Source organism: Littorina saxatilis, linkage group LG3 (assembly GCF_037325665.1).
Source record: "Littorina saxatilis isolate snail1 linkage group LG3, US_GU_Lsax_2.0, whole genome shotgun sequence".
NCBI classification, from domain to species: Eukaryota; Metazoa; Mollusca; class Gastropoda; order Littorinimorpha; family Littorinidae; genus Littorina; species Littorina saxatilis.
This window is the reverse complement of record NC_090247.1, coordinates 9680906-9702460: the sequence shown is the minus strand read 5'-3', so window position 1 is coordinate 9702460 and position 21555 is coordinate 9680906. Positions and strand designations below refer to the sequence as shown.

The 21555-nt window shown below is 44.8% G+C and overlaps 1 protein-coding gene across 1 annotated transcript in view; it reads left to right on the top strand.

The window, feature by feature from the left end:
- LOC138961565 (testin-like) overlaps window positions 1-21555 on the top strand; it is a gene marked incomplete at its 5' end in the record, with an annotated part of 63440 nt that overhangs the window by 17888 nt on the left and 23997 nt on the right. Inside the window, 2 exon segments of the mRNA XM_070333230.1 lie at window positions 5061-5294; window positions 5887-6102. Of these exon segments, the coding sequence (XP_070189331.1) occupies window positions 5061-5294; window positions 5887-6102 (450 nt within the window).

The window sequence follows — 21555 nt, the reverse complement described above, 5'->3', positions numbered from 1 at the left end:
TGAAGGGTGTCTGTTTGTCTGTTCTCAGACTACTCTGGTCTCTCTCTCCCCCCCCCCCCCCCCCCCCCCCTTCGCCTTTCGCACCACCTCGTCCATTCCCGCCGTTCGTCAAGGGTGTTGTACACAATGTCGCTAAGTTGCATGCTAGTGACTGAACGCAGCATATCGACGTCGTCATGGAATTTTGGCGTAACTCATTTTTGACAGTTTTTCAGCAGAAGGCCAAAACTGATTATTTTTATGATGAACATTTTTTTGTATTTGTACCTGGTATGGTTAGATAAAAAAAAAAATTCAATCATATATTGTCCATCGTATTTTAGAGAATATTTTTCAAGGAGAATGATTTAATTCGACGCCTACAGTTTGATCGTAGGCTCGTGCTACGATGGAGTTACGCGTTCATTGCAGCGTGTTACGATGTAAATTTAAATGAATCGAAGGAAAGTCGCCACAGCCCCATAAGTCTTCCAGTCTGCGGTCTGAACGCAGTGCATCTAGTCGTGTAGTAGGTCAGTTAAGTCAACTTCTCACGTTGGATTCTGGGTAAAAGTAAAAGTTTATTGTCCCAATGTAACGATCAACGTCAACAGGTAAATATAATTGTGTAGCTTTAATATGAAGTGAGGTTTCAGGGGAACAAATCCAACATCTTAGCCAAAAGTAGGATCTTTTACCGCCATTATCTTCATTGATGGCACAGTCCTGCATGGCAGTCGCCTCCTACAATTTGGTACACTAAACTTGAATATGAATTAAGAAATACACATTTTCTCCCTTCAAGGTAAATGCTTCCTTTCTTCTTCCCCTCGTGATGCCCCTTTTTGAATGAAAAGTTGGACAAGTTTCGTTCTTTGGGAAGTACCATGGTTATGTGTCAACCATTCCCTTGGCTTCTCTTCCTGTAGGGATAACAAAATATATACATAAAACATAAGATGATTTATTGTCCGTACAATTACACAATGGATGGAAAAGTGGGGTTCATCTGCTTTTAGACAACAACCAAAAACACTTGGACAAAGAGCACGTGTTGAAAACTTTTCTCACTAAAAGCAAGAGTACATGTATTTACTCTTTCAGAACCCACACAAACCCGGTGTAACACGAGAAAATTACTCCCACGAGGTTTTTACTCCGGAGTAAACATTTCGTACGAAAAAGTTACTCCCTTTACGAAAAAAGCACTCCCCCATTTCACGAGAAAATTACTCCCCAAGACAGGTGAGTTCCGAGTAAACATTTCGTACAAAAATGTTACTCCCCTGACGAATAAATAACGAATAAATTACTTCACCCCAACACGAGCAATTTAACTTCTCATGCCAGGTGTACGAAATTTTTACTCCCTTGTCCCCTGTTAGTCTTGGTGGTGGAAGGGGTGGAAGGAGGGTAGCGCGACATTCGTGTGCGCGAGATCACTTATTGGCATTATTCCTTCGCCCGCATCCCATTTTTGCGTACGAGATTTTCACTGGAAGTAAAAAAAATTGGGAGTAAAAATTTCGTGGAGGGAGTAATTTTTTCGTGCCTTGGGGAGTTCTTTTTTCGTACGAAAAGTGTACTCGGAGTAAGAATTTCGTACGAAATATTTACTCCGGAGTAAATTTTTCGTGGAGTAAAAATGTCGTGTTACACCGGCAGAGTTATTTCCGAATGTCGTCTATTCAGCTATGACGCAAATGTTTTGATGCAGGAAACTGCATGGTGTAACAACCCCCTTAACCCCATGTTTCAGAGCAGGCACGACGTCACGGGGTGGTGATAATAGACAGGCTTGCTTCCCGCTGAGCGTTCGGGGATCCACGCATCGATTTCTGCCTTTCACTCGGATTAGTTGGACTTTAGGGGGGGGGGGGGGGGGGGGGGGTGTTCTGTTTTGGATTTGGATTTTGTGAAAAATGAAATTAAAGTGAGGGTGGTGAGGGAAGTGTGGTTATCTGCCCATGCAGGAAGAGTACTCTTAGTGAAATAGTAGAGTTGCTGAACATATTGAAGTTATCTTCAGCGGTTTCTTTATAGATATTTTGAAAGATTGAAACGCGCTGCTGTTTTTTGACAGAACAAAATAGTCATTCAATCAAAATTTATAACAGTGTAACTTTGTGTTTTATTTTTGACAAGCAGCATAATTGTTCTGCAACACGTTACAAAATTGGATCATGTCTGAGATTACTGTAGCGATACGGCATGCGTTTAAGAGAGAAAGAGGGAATACCTGTGTGTGTGTGTGTGTGTGTGTGTGTGTGTGTGCGTGTGTGTGTGTGTGTGTGTGTGTGTGTGCGTGCGTGCGTGCTTGTGTGTGTGTGTGTGTGTGTGTGTGTGGGGGTATGTGTGAGTGTGAGTAAAAACACAACGTCATTAACCTGGCAACCTCTTCCATCATGTCATAGCCGGAGACAGTGTCACTGTCTGGTCCCTAGTTTAGTGGGGAAAGTGTTTCCCGTGTATGCTCGTTTCTGGCTTTTTGCACTCTATCAATTCAAGGCGTGTGTCAGTCAGATGTTTGTGGGTTGATGCGAAGTTCTTTCAGAAATTGCTACGTTTGTCGTGACAACCTCAAAAATCGATAGTGTGTGAATAGCAGGCAGTCGAAAGTATATTTTGGTAAACACAGACGGCTGTGCAAGAGATAAAGGCTGCGAAAAAAACCCACCGACACCGCGAAAACACGAGACATGCAGTTACGCTGCCTACACTGATAGATCGACTCATTCATTCGTTCATTTATTCACTTGCTCACTGAATTTCTTCCTCGTCTTCGTCTTCTTCTTCTTCTTCTTCTTCTGCTAATAATGGAAGGGCGCTGGTTTTGAGCGACGCTTACGTCTCGAGATAGGTGTGACCACATGACGTCATTTATACTTTCGTCATCGAAGATCTTTCGTATTTCAATCAGTGTTTTTTTTCAGTTCTGTGTTCTGCGGTCATTTTGACTGACTTGACAAGTTGAGAAAACCAATGACACTTCATTTTTGCGAAGCAACTGAATATGAAAAGAAAAGAAAGCGTGCAGAAGTATGTTTGGGTCCTGCAAAACGTTATGACCAACGATTTCTCCCTTGCCCTTGGAAGTAAATGAAGATGTCTGCTTTTCGTCTGCTTTGAAGGTAGGGAAATTTTACAGCGCACACGGTAAATTGCAAGTCGTATTTGACAAGAATTTTGGTATTCTTCTTTCTTCGAAGTATCATAGATTTGTTCTTGGCCATATTTTCGAGCTGTGCGTCGTTACATTTTGGGAAAAACACGTTTGAACGCATTTGCTCCGGAACTGCAACGTCGATTTGCCAAAACAAAAAATTCTGGTTCAATATGCGGGAACATGCTAGTAGTGTCATATATTTTAATTGGGTGTGGAAGAACTGCTCATAATTAACATAGCACTCCGGCCCTGTTCTTTTTTTCGCCACACCCAAAACCGTTATTTGTTTTGGGCGACGCAGCATTATAAGTTCCTGGGCTAAAACTCCAACGTGCACTCGTCTTGTTGCACTAGTCAGCGTTTGCATGCATTGCGGGTTTTTTGTCTCGCAATTTGGGCTCTCGGAACACTATTATTTTATTTTTTATTTTTTTTTTTTTTTTGAGGGGAAGGGCTGAATTTATCCGTTCATAACTCAGTAGTGTCTGTGTGCGTTCGAGCGAGAGAGAGAGAGGGCGAGATTGAGAGAGAGGGCATAGGGCCAATGGAAGCAACTAATACATTGTTCTCGTTCGAACGAGAGAGAGAGAGGGGGGGGGGGCGAGAGAGAGAGAGAGATCGAGAGAGAGATAGGGGTGGGGGACGAGAGATCTCTAGGCATTTAAGGCCAAGGGAAGCAACTGATACTCAATGCTTTGTCTAAGTACTCTTGCCACTACAGCAGTGCTCGTTCTTGTTCCAAAATCTTGTTTTGAGCAGACAGAAAAGGATACGCCGATGAAACAATTCCGTCGTTGAGGATTGATTATTTTCTTTCTTGTTTTGGCAGTATTAATGGCTCACTCGCTCTTTTCATAATTGCTTCATTGTATCACATAACTTTTGTTTGGTCGGGTCAGCTGCTTGCTTGTTTCTTCGGTATGTTCGTTCAGCCGGTGGTTAGTTGACTGGTACCCGTGTCTGGCGCGGTATCCATGTCCCACCCCACGACACCACAGTGTCACGTAAAAGACCTGGGTCATTCTGCCACAAATGCAGGTGGCTCGTTACATTTAAGGCACACACACAAAAATAGTCTGTTTACGGTATCCCGACCGACCCTAGTTTTTCGCGCGACCCTAGACTTTTTTGGGGCATTTGGGAGAAGAAAAAAAATAAAAATAAAAATGAAGATAACATTTTTTTTTTTAAAGTCTGTTTTTTGGCAAAATAACTTAAAAATATGGGGGTTTTTTGAGAGAAAAAAAATTAAAAAATAAAAAATCCCGACCTACCGACCCTATTTTGTGTGTGCCTATGTTACCGTAAACAGACTTTTTTGTGTGGCCTAAACACACACACACATAGGTATAGCGCGACTCTTGTTGCTCCTGACTTTCCACTTGGAGAAAACGGCCGCGAAGTCACCGGCAATAGGATGATAAAGCAAATGAAAGTAAATTACCATTCATTGTAACGTTTTGTTTTTACAATAACTGACCTGTACTTCATTGTAACGTTTTGTTTTTACAATAACGGACCTGTACTTCATTGTAACGTTTTGTTTTTACAATAACTGACCTGTACTTCATTGTAACGTTTTGTTTTTACAATAACGGACCTGTACTTCATTGTAACGTTTTGTTTTTACAATAACGGACCTGTACTTCATTGTAACGTTTTGGTTTGTCAATAACTTGTCAATAATTGTTTTTGTTTTGTTCCAAAAACCTACAATTCTTGTAAACATGAGAATGAAAGTCGCTTGTTCTTTTCAATGCTTGTTATTCTCTCAGGAGCCAGGAGACTGGTTCCGATTAACTGTCACTTACTCTATTACACATGTCGTATGCATTTAGAGCGCTTACTTCCCTTTGTTTGTCAGATCTACACTTCTTTTCTTTAATTCTTAACTGACAATTCCCTCCCCTTGCAGATCGAGGAGTACATGGACCAGCTGCCCAACCACAAGGTACCCCGGGTGGGCACGCCGGGTGAGCGCTACAGGGACCTGCAGCTCATCCGCCAGCTGCCCAAGCAGGACCTGAGTGACCGCTACTGCAAGGCGCTGGACGACCCCAGCGAGGTCAAGGAGTTCCGCATCTTCCGCGAGCTGCGCGACCAGGTGGCCATGGACATTGGTGCTGTGAAAGACGCACCTGGAGACACGGTACGTTGATGCTTTTGTTGTTGGGGGGGGGGGGGTGAGAAGGTGGGGGGGGGGGAGGCAGAGGGGAGCTACGTGACCAGGTGGCCATGGACTTCGGTGCTGTTGATGCTCTTGTTGTTTGGGGGGGGGGGGGAGGTTGTTAGAGGGGGGATAGTTAAAGGGTGGGGGGGGGGGGGTAGAACGGGCGAGGGGAGGGGTTGAGAGAGGAGGTTGGGGGGGGGGGGGTGTCAGTGGGGGTATAGTTAAAGGGTGGGGGGAGGGGGGTAGAACGGGCGAGGGGAGGGGTTGAGAGAGGAGGTTGGGGCGGGAGGGGGGGGGGTGTGCAAGAGAAGAGAGCTGCGCGACCAGACGGCCATAGATATCGGCACTGTCACTGACGGAGGCGGCTCAAGACGAGGTCAGTCCGAGGGAGGGGGGGTGGAGGGGGTTGGATGATGGAAGTAAGAGGGGGGGGGGTGGGACCTGCGGGACCAGGTGGCCCTGGACATTCAGTCATTGGCGCAGTCCAGCAAGCATACTAACACTGAGACATTTCACACAATGCACGCATGATAATATCCTACAACCTGTCTTCCCACCCTCTCTTCCCCAGACGTGCTACTGCTGCAAGGGAGACATAGACAGCGGCGAGGTGGTGGCGACGGCCCCGAAGATCGGAGAGAACCATTACTGGCACCCGCCCTGCTTCACGTGTTCCACGTGCGAGGAGCTACTGGTTGACCTGGTTTACTGTGTGCATGACAAGCACCTCTACTGTGAGAGACACTACGCGCAGATCATCAGGCCCCGCTGTCCCAGCTGTGATGAGGTGAGTTTTCTTTTCTTCTTCTTCTTCTTCTTCTTCTTCTTCTTCTTCTTCGTTCATGAAACTCCCTCGTTCACTCATGTTTTTGCAAGGGTGGGATGTTACATGTATGGCCATCTTTACCCCGCACGCAATTCAGGCAGCCATACGCTGCTTTCAGGGGAAGCATGCTGGGTATTTTCGTGTTTCTATAAACCACCGAACACTGAAATGAATTACAGGATCTTTTCCGTGTGCACTTGGTTTTGTGCTTGCGATAAGGCACTAGCAGGTCTGCACCTGAGATGATCCAGGGCCCGGAGATCTGAAAAAACCTCCACCCTTAACTCACCAGGCGCGGCCGGGATTCGAACCCGCGACGTTCCGCATAGAAGGCCGATGTCCTATCCACTAGGCCTCTGCGCCCATCAGTAATGTTGTTGTTGTCCTTGTTGTTGTTGTTAACTGTGATTGACACTACGCGCAGATCATCAGGCCCCTCTGTCCTGGTTGTGATGAGGTTATTGTTGTTGTTGTGGTTGTTGTGGTTGTTTTGTGTCCGTGCTGCTGTGTTTATGTCTCTTTGTATCTGTGTCGGTATGCTTCATTCAGCCAGTTAAAGAAGTTTTAAGTTTTTGTATGTTGAGGATTTCTCTGCACAAAGGTAAGCAACCCTACCCGATGTGAAATAGTGTGTTACAAAGTATATATCGCAAAAGTTGCCTCCCTTCGAGCGCAGTGTTGCGATGTGCTGACGCGGGCAGAGAAAGCGTGATTTCATGTATGATGCCCAAAATCGTCCATGAAACTGAAACTCGCTTGCAGGATGCCTGCGAGGTCATGATCAATCCTATTACCTCGATTGATTGATTGATTGATATAATGATTGATTATTACCTCGCTGGTGTCTTGAAAGCGAGTTTCATCAACGATTTTGAGATAAGTTCTTTATTTGTAGCATGAGTGTTTTTCTGTCTCGTGTCTAGGCTTAAAACATATACCACTGGGTCGACGTACTGTAAATGTAAAGTTGCGTAAAGAGTCGCAGCCCATGGGTACAGTGCCTTCATTAGCTGCCAGTTTTCATCTCTGGAATATGTTGCTGTAAATAGTATACGTTGTGCATGAGATCCAAAAGAGCAGAGTTGAATTTGTCTCCGTGTTGTCCGTATTGTTGTGTGACTGTGCTATTTCGGGGGGATGAGCTGGTTTCATTCCCTTGCCGTGCTGACCTTTGCCACTCATCAATATTTTATGGAGTGCGGACTTTACGGGGGTAGGATTATCCTTCATATCATCCTTTTACGTCTCTGTTTGATCATTTGTGTGTCTTTGGGAGTTTATTCCACACTTTCTCCCTGGAATGTTTGCCTTCAGCAGAAAATATGAAACAATGTGGAACTGAAGGAATCTTGTATTGTTTTGTATATAGAGGAAGTACAATGATTCTTGTGAAAACCCCTCTAAGTATGTCCTGTGCGGGTTCCCTTTTCGTCAATCCTGACGTAGCAATTAATTTTGTTGCTGGGAATTTGCGACTGATGCCGTTTAGTAGGCCTATGTACAATAACCATTAAGGCTATGAATATTATAAAGTCACATTCATAAGTCTACTACTTAGTAACTCGATGTCAGTCTCAGTGTCATTACAGACACTTGAGTCACGAGCCATATCTCACAGCATGTAAACACCGTGGTCAGATGAAGAGTACATACAGCCTAGATTAGAATATCTTTGAGTAAATACCACCACCACTTCACTTCTGCCCACACCCACGATCTAACCTCTGGCTTTTCCTCTGTGTATATGTCACAGGACAAACGAGTATCCAGGACAATCCAGAATTGTCCTAGGACAAACGCGGATCCTTGTTTTTCCTAGGAGAAACAAGGATCCCTGTTCTTCCTGGAAAATATCAAGTACAAATGCAGATCCTTGTTCTTCCTAGGAGAAATGAGGATCCTCATTCTTCCTAGCGGCCAGTAGAAACCAAGAATTAGTACAAATCCGGATTGTCCTATTTACATATTGCTTACACTTACAGTGGGAAACTTCGGAAAGGGAGTTGTATTTGAATACCTGCTGTGCAATACATGGAACAGGACTTTTTTTCGGGAAGTGAGTTGTATTCGAATACCTGCTGACATTGAAATTGACATTGAGCTGTAAGGTTCACAACTTTTTTGCTGGTCGATGATAAATTATTGTGATCTGACTTTAGTGCAGTTGTTGAAGTGTCAAAATGGCTCAAAAGGACACTTTTTACAGGCTTTTAAAAGAACATATTTAAACAATGAAGTCTAAACAGGAACACTTCAGCATATCCACAGATAAATACAACAAGATCGTCCAAGCTTTGCGCTTGCAGAGAGGAGAATTGTGTGAAGACGGGCCAAAATTTAAAATGTGGTGCAAGAAAAAGTTTAAACTTGAGCACATTGGATCGATGCAGATTGTGTACTGTACCAAGGCGTCTTGTCCTGTTGTGACATACGAGGAAATGTTTGAAACAATAAGGAAATGTCATGAAAAAGTGGGACACTCTGGAAGAGATAAGACTTGGAGTGAGGTTCGAGCAAACTATGCGGGTATCAAGCATTCGGTTCTCGATATTTTTCTGAAAACTTGTACAGCATGTACCCAACGACAGCCCTCAAAGAGTCCTCCAGCAGGAAGACCGATGATAAACCTGGAGTTTCTTCTGCGGCTGCAGATCGATCTCGTAGACATGCGTAGCCAACCTGACGGCGAGTTCAAGTGGATCCTTCACGCTAGAGACCATTTCACAAAGTTTAGCTGGCTGTATCCAATGAAAACCAAAATGGCCGCAGAAGTAGCTGACCATCTGATAACTCAGTTTTGTGTGTTTGGATCTCCAAGAATCATGCAGTCCGACAATGGAAAGGAGTTCACTGCCCGAGTGATCAACGACCTGTCTCTTCTCTGGCCCGGCATGGTCATTATTCACGGAAGGCCGAGGCATCCTGAATCACAAGGTAATATTGGTTTGGCTATTCAAATGACTGTTTTTTTTTAATGAAAATCAGCTGGGAACTTCCTTAGTTATTACACATTAAAATTCGTGGTTTTCTTTTTTGTGCTTGTGCTGTTGTGCAAAAATTATAAAGTAGCTTAATGGAAGGACAATTGTAAAGTCTTCTTTCTTTTCTACAGGATGTGTCGAGCGTGGAAATGAGGGATATGGTGGTCAAGCTCGGCAAATGGATGGGGACGCACGAACAAGAGTGGAGCAGAGGACTGAAATTCATTGCACATGCTATAAACACTTCCGTTTCAAGCACCACGGGGAAATCCCCATATCATCTTGTGTTTGGTCAACGCCCTCGGTCTGACTGCACTGTGTGGGAAGAACTGGCTCGTCAGGGAATTATTGATGAAGAGGACCTTCCCGAAAACATCATGTGTCGGCTGAATCCTGGATCATCAGCAGACTCTTCTGTGGTGCCGCCTCCCGATGTTTCGACTTCTGTGGTGCCGCCTCTTGGATCATCAGTAGATTAATCAGCAAACTCGCCTGTGGTGCCGCATCCCAATGCTTCGACTTTCCAGTGTGGTGCTGCCTCCCGATGCTTCGACGTCTATGGTGCCGCCTCCCGATGCTTCGACTTCTGTGGTGCCGCCTCCCTGATCATCAGCAGACTCTTCTGTGGTGCCGCCTCCCGATGTTTCGACTTCTGTGGTGCCGCCTCCCGATGCTTCGACTTCTGTGGTGCCGCCTCCCGGATCATCAGCAGACTCTTCTGTGGTGCCGCATCCCGATGTTTCAACTTCTGTGGTGCCGCCTCCTGATGCTTCGACTTCTGTGGTGCCGTCTCCCGGATCATCAGTAGATTCATCAGCAAACTCGCCTGTGGTGCCGCATCCCAATGCTTCGACTTCTGTGGTGCCGCATCCCGATGTTTCGACTTCTGTGGTGCCGCCTCCCGATGCTTCGACTTCTGTGGTGCCTCCTCCCGGATCATCAGCAGACTCTTCTGTGGTGCCGCATCCCGATGTTTCGACTTCTGTGGTGCCGCCTCCCGGATCATCAGCAGACTCTTTTGTGGTGCCGCCTCTCGATGCTTCAACTTCTGCGGTGCCGCCTCCCGACGTCTCTTGTTCCGGGCTGCCGCTTTCTGAGGCCTTGAGTGACGATGCTTCAGAAGAGCCAAGCACGAACAGTGACAACATGAAACGTGGAAAGGAGTTTATTCTTCTTGATTCAAGAAACCTGACTGTTGCCACTGGTACAGAGGTGAAGCACCGCACAATCATTCATGGACACAATATCAACAGTGAATCGCATACAGTTGTCCTCATTGAGGAAGTGATGGATCCATCTTTCTTTCTTTCTTTCTTTCTTTATTTGGTGTTTAACGTCGTTTTCAACCACGAAGGTTAGATGGATCCATCATTTGTTCCATCAGATGCAACCACTTGAAATAGGACAGTTTGTGTTGTGGTGTCGGTCAGACATGGTCGAATTGGAAGATGACACATCGGGTCACAAAGAGGCACGATTTGAAGCAAGGAAAGCATACCTCAAAGCCGCATCGCGTCAACAAACCCGTTACGAGAAGAGAACAAAACAGCTACGTCATACATTTGAAGAAGGCAACACAGTCGGCATCAAAATTCATAAAGTGGATAGGACTAACACCAGTGCGAAACTTCTGCCATGCAAAGTGCTTGCAACGAAAACAATAGACCACAATCTTAAACTGTTCAAAGTGTACACAACATCAGGTATAATAAAGAACTGGTTCAGACCAGAGGAATTGATTAATATGAACAACGTACATTTTCCAACTCTAAATCACGTGGAACCCAGCAGTGTCACAGAGATCAGTCTTATACAAGCCTCACGGGCGTGCACTGGATGGCATGCATCTTCCAGCTCTTCTGCGTCAAACGTCTGCAAGTGCAAGACCACTTGTCTGACCAATAGATGTTGTTGTAAGAAAGCTGGGATCATGTGTGGGACAAAATGTCACCCATCAAATTCTTGCTGCAAGAACTGAGTTTGTAGTGCACGTGTTGCATTGGGCAGACCCAAAGGGTAACTTGAGGCGAACAATTACACTAATGACACTGTCAATTTACTAGTTCAGTTCATTTTCGATCTCAGATTTTTTATTATTCTCCCTACCATTAGTCCGGGCAGGAGGCCTTGATCATGGGCTTGCTTATTGGTGTTGATCAAACCTTTAATTAATTTAGTTAATTATGTTTTCCATTCAGATGATTTTCACACTCTACTGCTTGAGCACGTTCTGTATGGATCAATATCAAATGTAGAAAATGTATTTAACTATAGTTTCTAAGCAAAGTCTATTTTTTAGAAAAACGCTCAAACATTTACTGTTGTTCTTCACTGTAACCGCGATGGTATATAGGCCTATAGTTTCGTCAAAAACCAGGTCAACGATTTCTTCCTCCTCCCCGGACAAAATTGATCAACATTACACGCTGTTTTATTTTGTCGATTATTAAACCATTGATTTATTGTTCTAGTGTTTTCCCTCTGTAAGATTCCAGTTTGCACTAGGACAATCTTGGATTGTACCAGATCTCAGTTTCTACTGGCCGCTAGGAAGAATGAGGATCCTCATTTCTCCTAGGAAGAACAAGGATCTGCATTTGTACTTGATATTTTCCAGGAAGAACAGGGATCCTTGTTTCTCCTAGGAAAAACAAGGATCCGCGTTTGTCCTAGGACAATTCTGGATTGTCCTGGATACTCGTTTGTCCTGTGACATATATATCGCAACATATGAGTCACTTGACTTGCCACTGACTTTCTGCCGCTTATTCAATAACGGACGGTATATATATGTCGTGCCGAAATCACGGAATTGCCGAATTCGCGGAATCGGCAACACTTTTGCCCATTTCGCGTAATCGGCAAAACGCTGCCTATTACGCGAAATCGGCAGCGTTTTGCCGATAATGCGTAAAGGCTCCTAAATATTTTCCATTTCGCAAAAGTGACAGCCAGTCTGTTACTTTTTTTGTCACCAGATCATTGCATTAACATGAATTTATCTCCCTATTTTGGTTTTGATGGTCTGTGTTGGTCTGTGTCAAGCATAACTCTGGTAAAGCACGAAAACTATACTTTTTGCAATAACTTGCCATAACTTATCAATTATTCCAACATTTATCCATTCGAGTATCTAGCTGTCTAAGTGTGATGATATCCTAGGCATTTGATAACTTTAAAGCCAAAAACGGGCTGCTGATTTCGCAAAATCGGCACATTTTACAAGCCTGTACGCGTTTTCGGCAAAACGCTGCCGATTTCGCGTAATGGGCAGCGTTTTGCCGATTACGTGAAATAGGCAAACATTTTGCCGATTTCGCGAATTCGGCAATTACGTGAATTCGGCACGACATATATATGTGTTATATATGCTGTGCGATGTTAGCGGGTTTGTCCTTGTTTGTTTTGGTCTGTGGAGGATGCTACATTGACAGTTATGACTGGTCGGAATTAGTGAGCATAGGCGCTCGCTTTGACGTATTTCTTGACTTTCTGTCGCTTATTCAATAACGGACGGTATACTGATGATAATGCTGTGCGATGTTAGCGGGTTTGTCCTTGTTTATTTTGGTCTGTGGAGGATGCTGCATATATACAGGTTATGGCTGGTCGCAATTATTTAGTATAGCCGCTCGCTTTGACGTATTTTCTTTAGGTAACATGATCTTTGCTTCTGGCCGTTTGAGAACTTATCAAGTTACAGAACTTTGGATCATTTGATTGATCACTTTAAATTTAAGTCTGTTTGAATAAACAGGCGTGAATTCAATGAGAAAAGTTTAATCTCACGTCTCGTCGGCACTGACTGACAGGTGCGCGCGCGCGCGCGTATGTGTGTGTGTGTGTGTGTGCGGTGTGTGTCACAGTGTGTGTGTGTGTGTGTGTGTGTGTGTGTGTCTGTCTGTCTGTCTGTCCGGGCTGTATGTGTGTGTACCGGTGTGTGTGTGTGTGCCAGTCAGTGTGTGTGTGTGTGCGTATCGGTAGCAGTAAGTTTTGTCTGCAAGTTGCACTGGTGAACTTTTACTCCAAAAAGCAGTTTCATAACATAGCACTGTAAAAGAAGCCAACGCCGTCCGGCCACAGGTTGATTTTCTCTCGCCACAACCAGCACTGCCTGAACCACAATTCACTACACAATTGACGTAATGCCCGGGCAAGGTTTCCTGTTTGGGACAGTCTTTATGAAGAGGGTCATTGTCATTTTCTTGGGGACACTCACACATACCGGCTTGACCGGCTGAGGACTCGTTGTGTTGCTTCTAGTCGGATGACATGATGATGATGATGATGATGATAATGATCAGTGACGACGACGGACGATGATCAGTGATGACGTCGACGACGATGATGATGATGATGATGATGATGATGAGGGGGGGGGGGGGGCTTTAACGTGAAGCGGATGTATAGGAAGTCAAGTTCAGCTTGTGATATTGATCGGTCAGTGGTTGAGATGTCAGTTGCTTGCCTGTCGCTCAGTCAGTCTCAGTGGCAGTGCTGGCCAGTCGGTCTGTCCAGGGACCTATATAGGTCTATGGTCTGTCTTTCCCAGTGGCGCCTCAGTTTTGTCTGTTTGACTATTCTACGCTTGCCGCTTGTTTATTTGCTAGCTTGGCAGTATTTTTTTTTTTTTTTTTTTTTTTTTTAGTAGCAATGTTTAAATGTCGAAGCTGCTTTTCCCAGTTTTACCAAAGAGACCGACTGTATGTTGTGTTATTGTATTTGTCAGACTTGATTGTACCAAGTCCCTACACATGTTGTAATGCGCTTAGAGCCAAATATTTTTGTTTTTTGTAAGGGATAGGCGCAATATAAATACACTTTATTATTATTATTTATTATTATTACTGATTGAACAACATCGCCGGTCATTATTCAGGTTTGTGTGTAGGCCTTGCGATGCGGTTGTGTGGCTAATAACACTAGCACTGGCAGTGTTGAGGCAACAGCGAAGCCAAAAGCGTGTGCAAACTTCACTCCCTCACTTTTCGCTTTTGCACACCGCCCTTAATCGCTTTCTCCCTATATAGTCATATGTACGTTAGCGTAATTTGCCTAGTTTCACTCGCCTCATGGTTTTGCATACTGCCGGTTGAACGTATCTCTCTCTCCTTCTCCTCCATCCAAAGTCGGCTTGCTACCCCCTGGATTATAATTACCAGCGTTCGGCAACACCCGCTGGGATTTGATTTACTCCGAAATTTTAACTACCGGTGAGTGTTGATTTTTATACATTTTATAAATCAGTTATGATTAGATCACTTTTTTTCCGTGTAATTCCGAGTCAAAACCGTAATCATTTTAGCTCTCTTCTTTGTTTTTCACGGTGTGAGATTTCTTCTCTTCAGTTGTAGCTTGCTATCGTTGAAAAAACCCAGTATCATCCTCATCAAAAACTGATTTTGTCAGTGTATAAACGGCGATAGGGTACCTTGATTCAGTGACCGCAACCTTCAAATGATAGTCAGCCGGTTTGGTTTCTGGCTTGACTAACTTTTTTCAATAACTTTTCAGTATTTCTGTGTTCAACTGAATCAAAGACGGCTTTCCTTTTTCAATAACAAATTTATTCTGTGTTCAGTTGAAGTAAGAAATGTATGCACGTCACAGTAGCTCAACGAAACAATGCGCTTGGAAGTTTGCAGTGTGAACTGCTGCATAATTTGGCAGTTCCGCCTATTGCGGCTACAGCTGTTTTGTGCTGAAATAGGAAACTGCACGCACAAAAACGAAGCAGTGTGAGATGCCGACAGAACTGAACTGATACGGATACTTTGTCTGTAGAGTGCCAGCTTGTGCCGGAATACAAATGTTTTCATTCAGCTTCAATTATTGATATTTCTGCATTCTGGCAAGATGAAGATATCTTGTCGGTATTAATCTTCTGGTTTTTATTTTTCATCAGGGATGGGCTTGTCAGATTAGCTTTGATTCGGATGTAGTCCTTTGAGTGAGAGAGAGAGAGACAGAGACAGAGACAGAGACAGAGAGAGAGACAGAGAGAGAGATGATGCGCCGTTATCATTACTCTGACTGCAAGAAATTGCTAGTTCAAGTGGAAGACCAATCCTAGTCAATATTATAGTCTCTGTGTCAAAAACAATTACTTCATTTATTTTTCTTCATGAACCGATCACAGTATTTTTGCGCAACTCCGAAAACAAACATCACCTGATTCTTGTTTAGACCGTGTAGAAAAGAGACCACAATGTGTGTTAAGACATTATGTCCGCACCAATTGTTAGATGAAGACTGAGTGAGCTATGTTGAACAGTGTGTGTTGAAATTTGGCAGAACAATACAATAGACTGATGTACAATGGCCAGGCTGTTGTATAATAAATATATATATATTACTCCTCTGTCAAGTCACAAACTGCACGCTGGTATTTAGCGCACAAAATGCAGAAAACAACGAGGCTCGCGCTCACATGTACTGACAGACTGACACTACAACAAACACACGTACTGACAGACTGACACTACACTGACAAACACACGTACTGACAGACTGACACTACACTGACAAACACACGTACTGACTGACTGACACTACACTGACAAACACACGTACTGACAGACTGACACTACAACAAACACACGTACTGACAGACTGACACTACACTGACAAACACACGTACTGACAGACTGACACTACAACAAACACACGTACTGACAGACTGACACTACAACAAACACACGTACTGACAGACTGACACTACAACAAACACACGTACTGACAGACTGACACTACAACAAACACACGTACTGACAGACTGACACTACAACAAACACACGTACTGACAGACTGACACTACAACAAACACACGTACTGACAGACTGACACTACAACAAACACACGTACTGACAGTGACACTACAACAAACACACGTACTGACAGACTGACACTACAACAAACACACGTACTGACAGACTGACACTACAACAAACACACGTACTGACAGACTGACACTACAACAAACACATGCACTGACAGACTGACACTACAACAAACACACGTACTGACAGACTGACACTACAACAAACACACGTACTGACAGACTGACACTACAACAAACACACGTACTGACAGACTGACACTACAACAAACACACGTACTGACAGACTGACACTACAACAAACACACGTACTGACAGCCTGACACTACAACAAACACACGTACTGACAGACTGACACTACAACAAACACACGTACTGACAGACTGACACTACAACAAACACACGTACTGACAGACTGACACTACAACAAACACACGTACTGACAGACTGACACTACAACAAACACACGTACTGACAGACTGACACTACAACAAACACACGTACTGACAGCCTGACACTACAACAAACACACGTACACCAGCACTCGCGCAAGCGCGAACACACAGCTTAAGAACGACACAAGTGCTCGAAGAGACTGAGCAGAGACGGAAGAGATGGGGGCGAGTGGGAGGAGGGGGGGGGGGTGAATTCTAACGGCAGTTTCACTGACTCCGCATCAAAGCTAAAGTTACATTGCATCACGTGCCAACGTAATTGTCAGAGAATTTTGCCGTCTTTGCTACCTCTCAAACACTTACGTCCAGCCCTTTCTGCCTCTCTCCAAATCCTCTTTCTCCCCCGTATCCCCTGAGCAACTTTCCTTCCGGGATCCCCCCCCCCCTCCTCTCTCTCTCTCCGCCCCCCCCCCTCCCCCCTCCCCCCCCCCCCCCCCTCTAATACCAGTGCAGACAAATCCAGCGTCAAAAGTGTGTTGAAGAAAGATAAGTCAGCCAGCCTTAGAGACACACTTGGGACAACCGGAGGATGTCTGACTTTATTTTCTCCCCCATTTGTTTCATTTTCTTATTGAGGAAGGCGGGTTGCTTCTCTTCTTTACTTTACATGTTTCGTTTCCTGTAGTGCTGCGGGGATTTGGCTTGATAAAAGACTGAGCGTGGAGAGAGAGAGACAGGGACAGAGAGAGACAGGGACAGAGAGAGACAGGGACAGAGAGAGACAGAGAGAGAGACACACACAGACAGACAGACAGACAGGCAGAGAGAGAGAGAGAGAGAGAGAGAGAGAGAGACAGAGAGACAGACAGACAGACAGACAGACAGAGACAGAGAGAGAGGCGCGAAAACAAACCAACCATTGCACCATCACGCACACTGTGCACAAACACACACAAACACACACACACACACAAACACACACGCACGCAAACAAATATATATATATAAACAGCCAGTCCACCGCTTACACTGAGCCTCCTAGACATTTTGTTTTGTTGTTTGTTTTTGTCATTGAGTGTACCGGTCGTTATATATAGGCTTGGCTGGTGTAAATATGGACAGCAAGGCGCCATGAATTAAAAAAACAACTCCTTGTTTGACACAGAATGAGTGGAAAAGTTGAGGAAAGAGGATTTGGAAAAGTCGCTCCAGTTAAGAAAACTGTTTGCTTCTGTTACCTTCAAGTTTGTTTTACTTCTCTTTCTTTAAGTTTGCGTCTTTTCCCTTAAAGTTTGTAACTTTTCGCTAGTTTCAGCTTACAGCTTTTACTCTTTCTTTATTTTCTCTTCCTGTTGAGGATTTTTTCTGGCAGTTTTGCCAATTTGTCTTTGTGTGTGTTCAGAGTAAATTTGTTTTGCAAATTCACTCGTTATGATCAGTTATGGTCGGTTATTTCGTTTGTAAGTTTGCTGTTTTTCGTACTTTAGCCTTCGTCTTTGCTTTCGGTGTGTATCCGGGTGTCCGCTCCCGGTGTTGTTATCTTTGTCTATAGATTGACGTTATGTAAGGCAACTGTCTCTCCACACAACTGACACAGAGAACCAAAACCTGTAGATTGTGCACAAGACAAGCTGTGGACAGCAGAACCCCCTTTAAGACCCCAACCCCCTCCCCCCTCCCTTTGTGTTCGCATCTCAAGAATGAACGGACCGATCGTCACCAAACTTGGTGAACAGGTTCTATGCATTCCTGAGACGGTCCTTACAAAAATTGGGACCAGTCAAACACACGGTTAGGGAGTTATTGGTGGATTAAGATTCTACAAGGACTTATAGAGGGACATCTTCATGGTCAAAGGGAAATAACCATTCTCACTCAGTCACTGCCACCAACTGAGAAGGTTATTTCCCTTTGACGGGGGTGTTTTTCCTACCTCGGAGGAATTTCTTGTTTAACAAGGATTAAGATTTAAGGCTACGCCTTTTCTTACAATCTGTCCTTGGAGAGAGAGAGAGAGAGAGAGAGAGAGAGAGAGGGAGAGGGAGAGAGAGAGAGAGAGAGAGAGAGAGAGAGAGAGAGAGAGAGAGAGAGAGAGAGAGAGAGAGAGAGAGAGTGATGGATGGTCGACTGACAGACATGGCCAGCAGATGTTCCTTATTTCCTCCACTGTCTGACGGCGCCCGTTGCTCATCCGTCGCGGGCTAAGATCGTCAGCATTGTACCTGGGTGCTTAACTGGCACAAAGTGCCTGCTACTGTCCAGCTTTGCTGCTCATCCGTCAAATCTTCAGCATACCTGGATGCTTACCTGGCTAAAAGTGCCCGTTACACTGTCCAGCTTTGTTGCTCATCCGTCACGAGGCCAAGTCTTCAGCATACCTGTGGGCTTACCTTGCTTTAGGGGCCTGTACTGTACACTGTCCAGCTTTGTTGTACGCAACTGCCTTTGCAGAGCGCATCGTAGTCGCGGCTTGATATTCTCTTCTCTGAAGGGGTCTGTTCCACACCATGAAGACGTCAGCGTTATGGGCAGAATATAGCTGCGCAGTTTCAGCGGCACAGACGACGCACTGCCTATTATTCATGCCGCAATAGGGATTATGACGAGTACTTGGCCTGTTTTCCTTTCATGCAACGTGTAGCGGGCTGGGATAATCTGCAGTGCGTCGTCGGTCCTGCTGAAGTTACATATATATATATGTGAGCGGAGCCCCTTACCTTACCTGCTTGCCCCATCACTACTCGTACACGGGCAGCAGTTCCCCGCTAAAGGGCGTGTTACACCATTAAGCTTTTCAGGAAATGTGAATTGTGTAACAGGGTAACGGGGTGAGCCGATGTATAGAATAAGGCGTAAGTGTCGCTTTCGCGGCCGCCGAAGATTTTCACGGTTTTGTGCCATAGTACACATCTAAAGCATCTCAGTAACGAACTGTTGGTCCGAAGTCTAAAGCATCTCAGTAACGAACTGTTGGTCCGAAGTCTAAAGCATCTCAGTAACGAACTGTTGGTCCGAAGTCTAAAGCATCGCAGTAACGAACTGTTGGTCCGAAGTCTAAAGCATCTCAGTAACGAACTGTTGGTCCGAAAAGTGTCATTCTATATAGATGAAAAAGCCTCACAACGCCGGCTTGCGACCAAACTTGACACTGTTTCTGTGGCTTTCAAAACCACCCTTACCTGCTTGTAACCTACCTGCTGGCCCCAACACTCACACACTCCCTATCGTCTCTGACAGCCCCACTCGCCGCTAAATCATCTCCCCCCACACTGATGACTGTGGCAGACGGCATAGCGGCGCCGTGCCGCACGTGTGAATGGGGCATCATTCGCTCACTGTGTTGATCGTACCAGAGTCTGTGTGCTCGTATGATCATACATACACTCACTCCTACTTTGTGGGCTGTCTGTATACCTTCCCACTGTCTGTATCGCTTGCACAGACCGCTTGTCGGTGTATTTCCCGATCCCCCGAACAGAGTGTTTGTGTAGTAACCCTGCGGCATCACTGTTTCTTTACAACTTGTTGCACGTCGGTTGGGGGTCTGTCTCTGAGTGTTTTGGATTTCTTGGCGCCGGCTGCATCACAGATATTCCACGTATTCCAGGCATTCAGTTCGAAGATAAAAATGTATTGCATCATCGCTAATACGTTTGGAGGAAGACCGACACATTTTTTCGAAGACGATGCGATAAGATAGAGTGTCGGTCTTTCTTCAGGTCTGTAGCGTTCAGGTCGGTCAAGTTGAGGTCCTGATATTTCTGACTGATAGACAGTACTGTTTAAGTTTATTTCTTTTCAACTATTGGTCAGTTTTAATTTCCAGTTTTTGGTCTACTAAGAGTTAGTTACGACCATTCTGGCTGTAGATTACCATAATTTGACTACACCCACACACACACACACGAACACACACACACGGTCACACGCGCGCGCGCGCGGTACTATTCAAACGTACATTTTCAAGTAGCTTAAAGTTTTTGGTCACCGTTAGTGGGAGAAAAGCAATGACTTGAAACAGGAAACCGAAAATAAAGAGACGTCGAAGTAATCTAATTCAACATTTCCGATGAGTCAAACGTTTGCAACAGCAGCACTGAACGGCAGTGTTATTAATGTGTGTACATCCTTTGTTGTAACGACAGCGGAGCATGCTGCATGTAGGAACAACTTCTCTTGTAACATCATAATTATGTGCTCGACTTGCACATGTAATGTCACACCGTCAGCTGCACCAGCAGCAGTGGCAGTATTGGTGATGAGTGCAAATCCTTTGTCTAAACGAATTGAAGCATGAAACATGAACAACTTTTCTTGTAAACTCGTTCGTTGTGTTAGCTCAGCTGTAGATGTAGATGTATAGAAAAGTGTGAAGGTTATCGGTAAACAAAGTTACACGAATTGTCCATTACTCAGGTTAATCAGAGGGAGAGTGAGTATGGAGGGGGGCGGGGGTGAGGGATGAAACCTTGAATCGAAGGCATAGTTTGCGTCAGCCCCCCCTCCCCCCCCCCCCCCATTCTTTTGGTCCACCTCGTTTTATGAATGTTAGTTAGTTAGTTAGCTGTTGCTTTTCGGGTCCAGCGGAGTTTTATGAATGTGATATGATGTCAATGACGGTCCAGTAGTTATCGATGTTTCTTCAGGGCGATGCAATGTACCGCTCTAACTTTACGTCTTCCGATATGCATCGCTTTGGCACAACCCTGTACCTGAGTTTCACTGGTATAACTGGCACATGTGGTACTTCTCCTGACTGAATGAAGAGCTCTAAATTTCTTCTCCTAGTCCTGTCTTGTTTGTTTGGCGGCTGTGTACATGCACGTGTACGCATGTTGACAAACTGGGATTTCCCATTTTTTGGTTTAAAGGAAGCTATTTTTATCCACAGTTAGCCTTTATCTCCATGTCGAGTCAGTGTATTGTTTGGCCCCTCAGTCTATCTCCGTTTGTGTGGCGACCATTCCCTCTTTTAAAAGACAGTTTTAATTCCGACGTCAGCACTGATTGTGTTGCGATGTCAGCACTGATTGTGTTGCGATGTCAGCACTGATTGTGTTGCGATGTCAGCACTGATTGTGTTGCGATGTCAGCACTGATTGTGTTGCGATGTCAGCACTGATTGTGTTGCGATGTCAGAAACATCTGTTTGTTTCCTCACCTGAGTAATGTCAATGTTCGTCACGTGCGTATAGGAGAC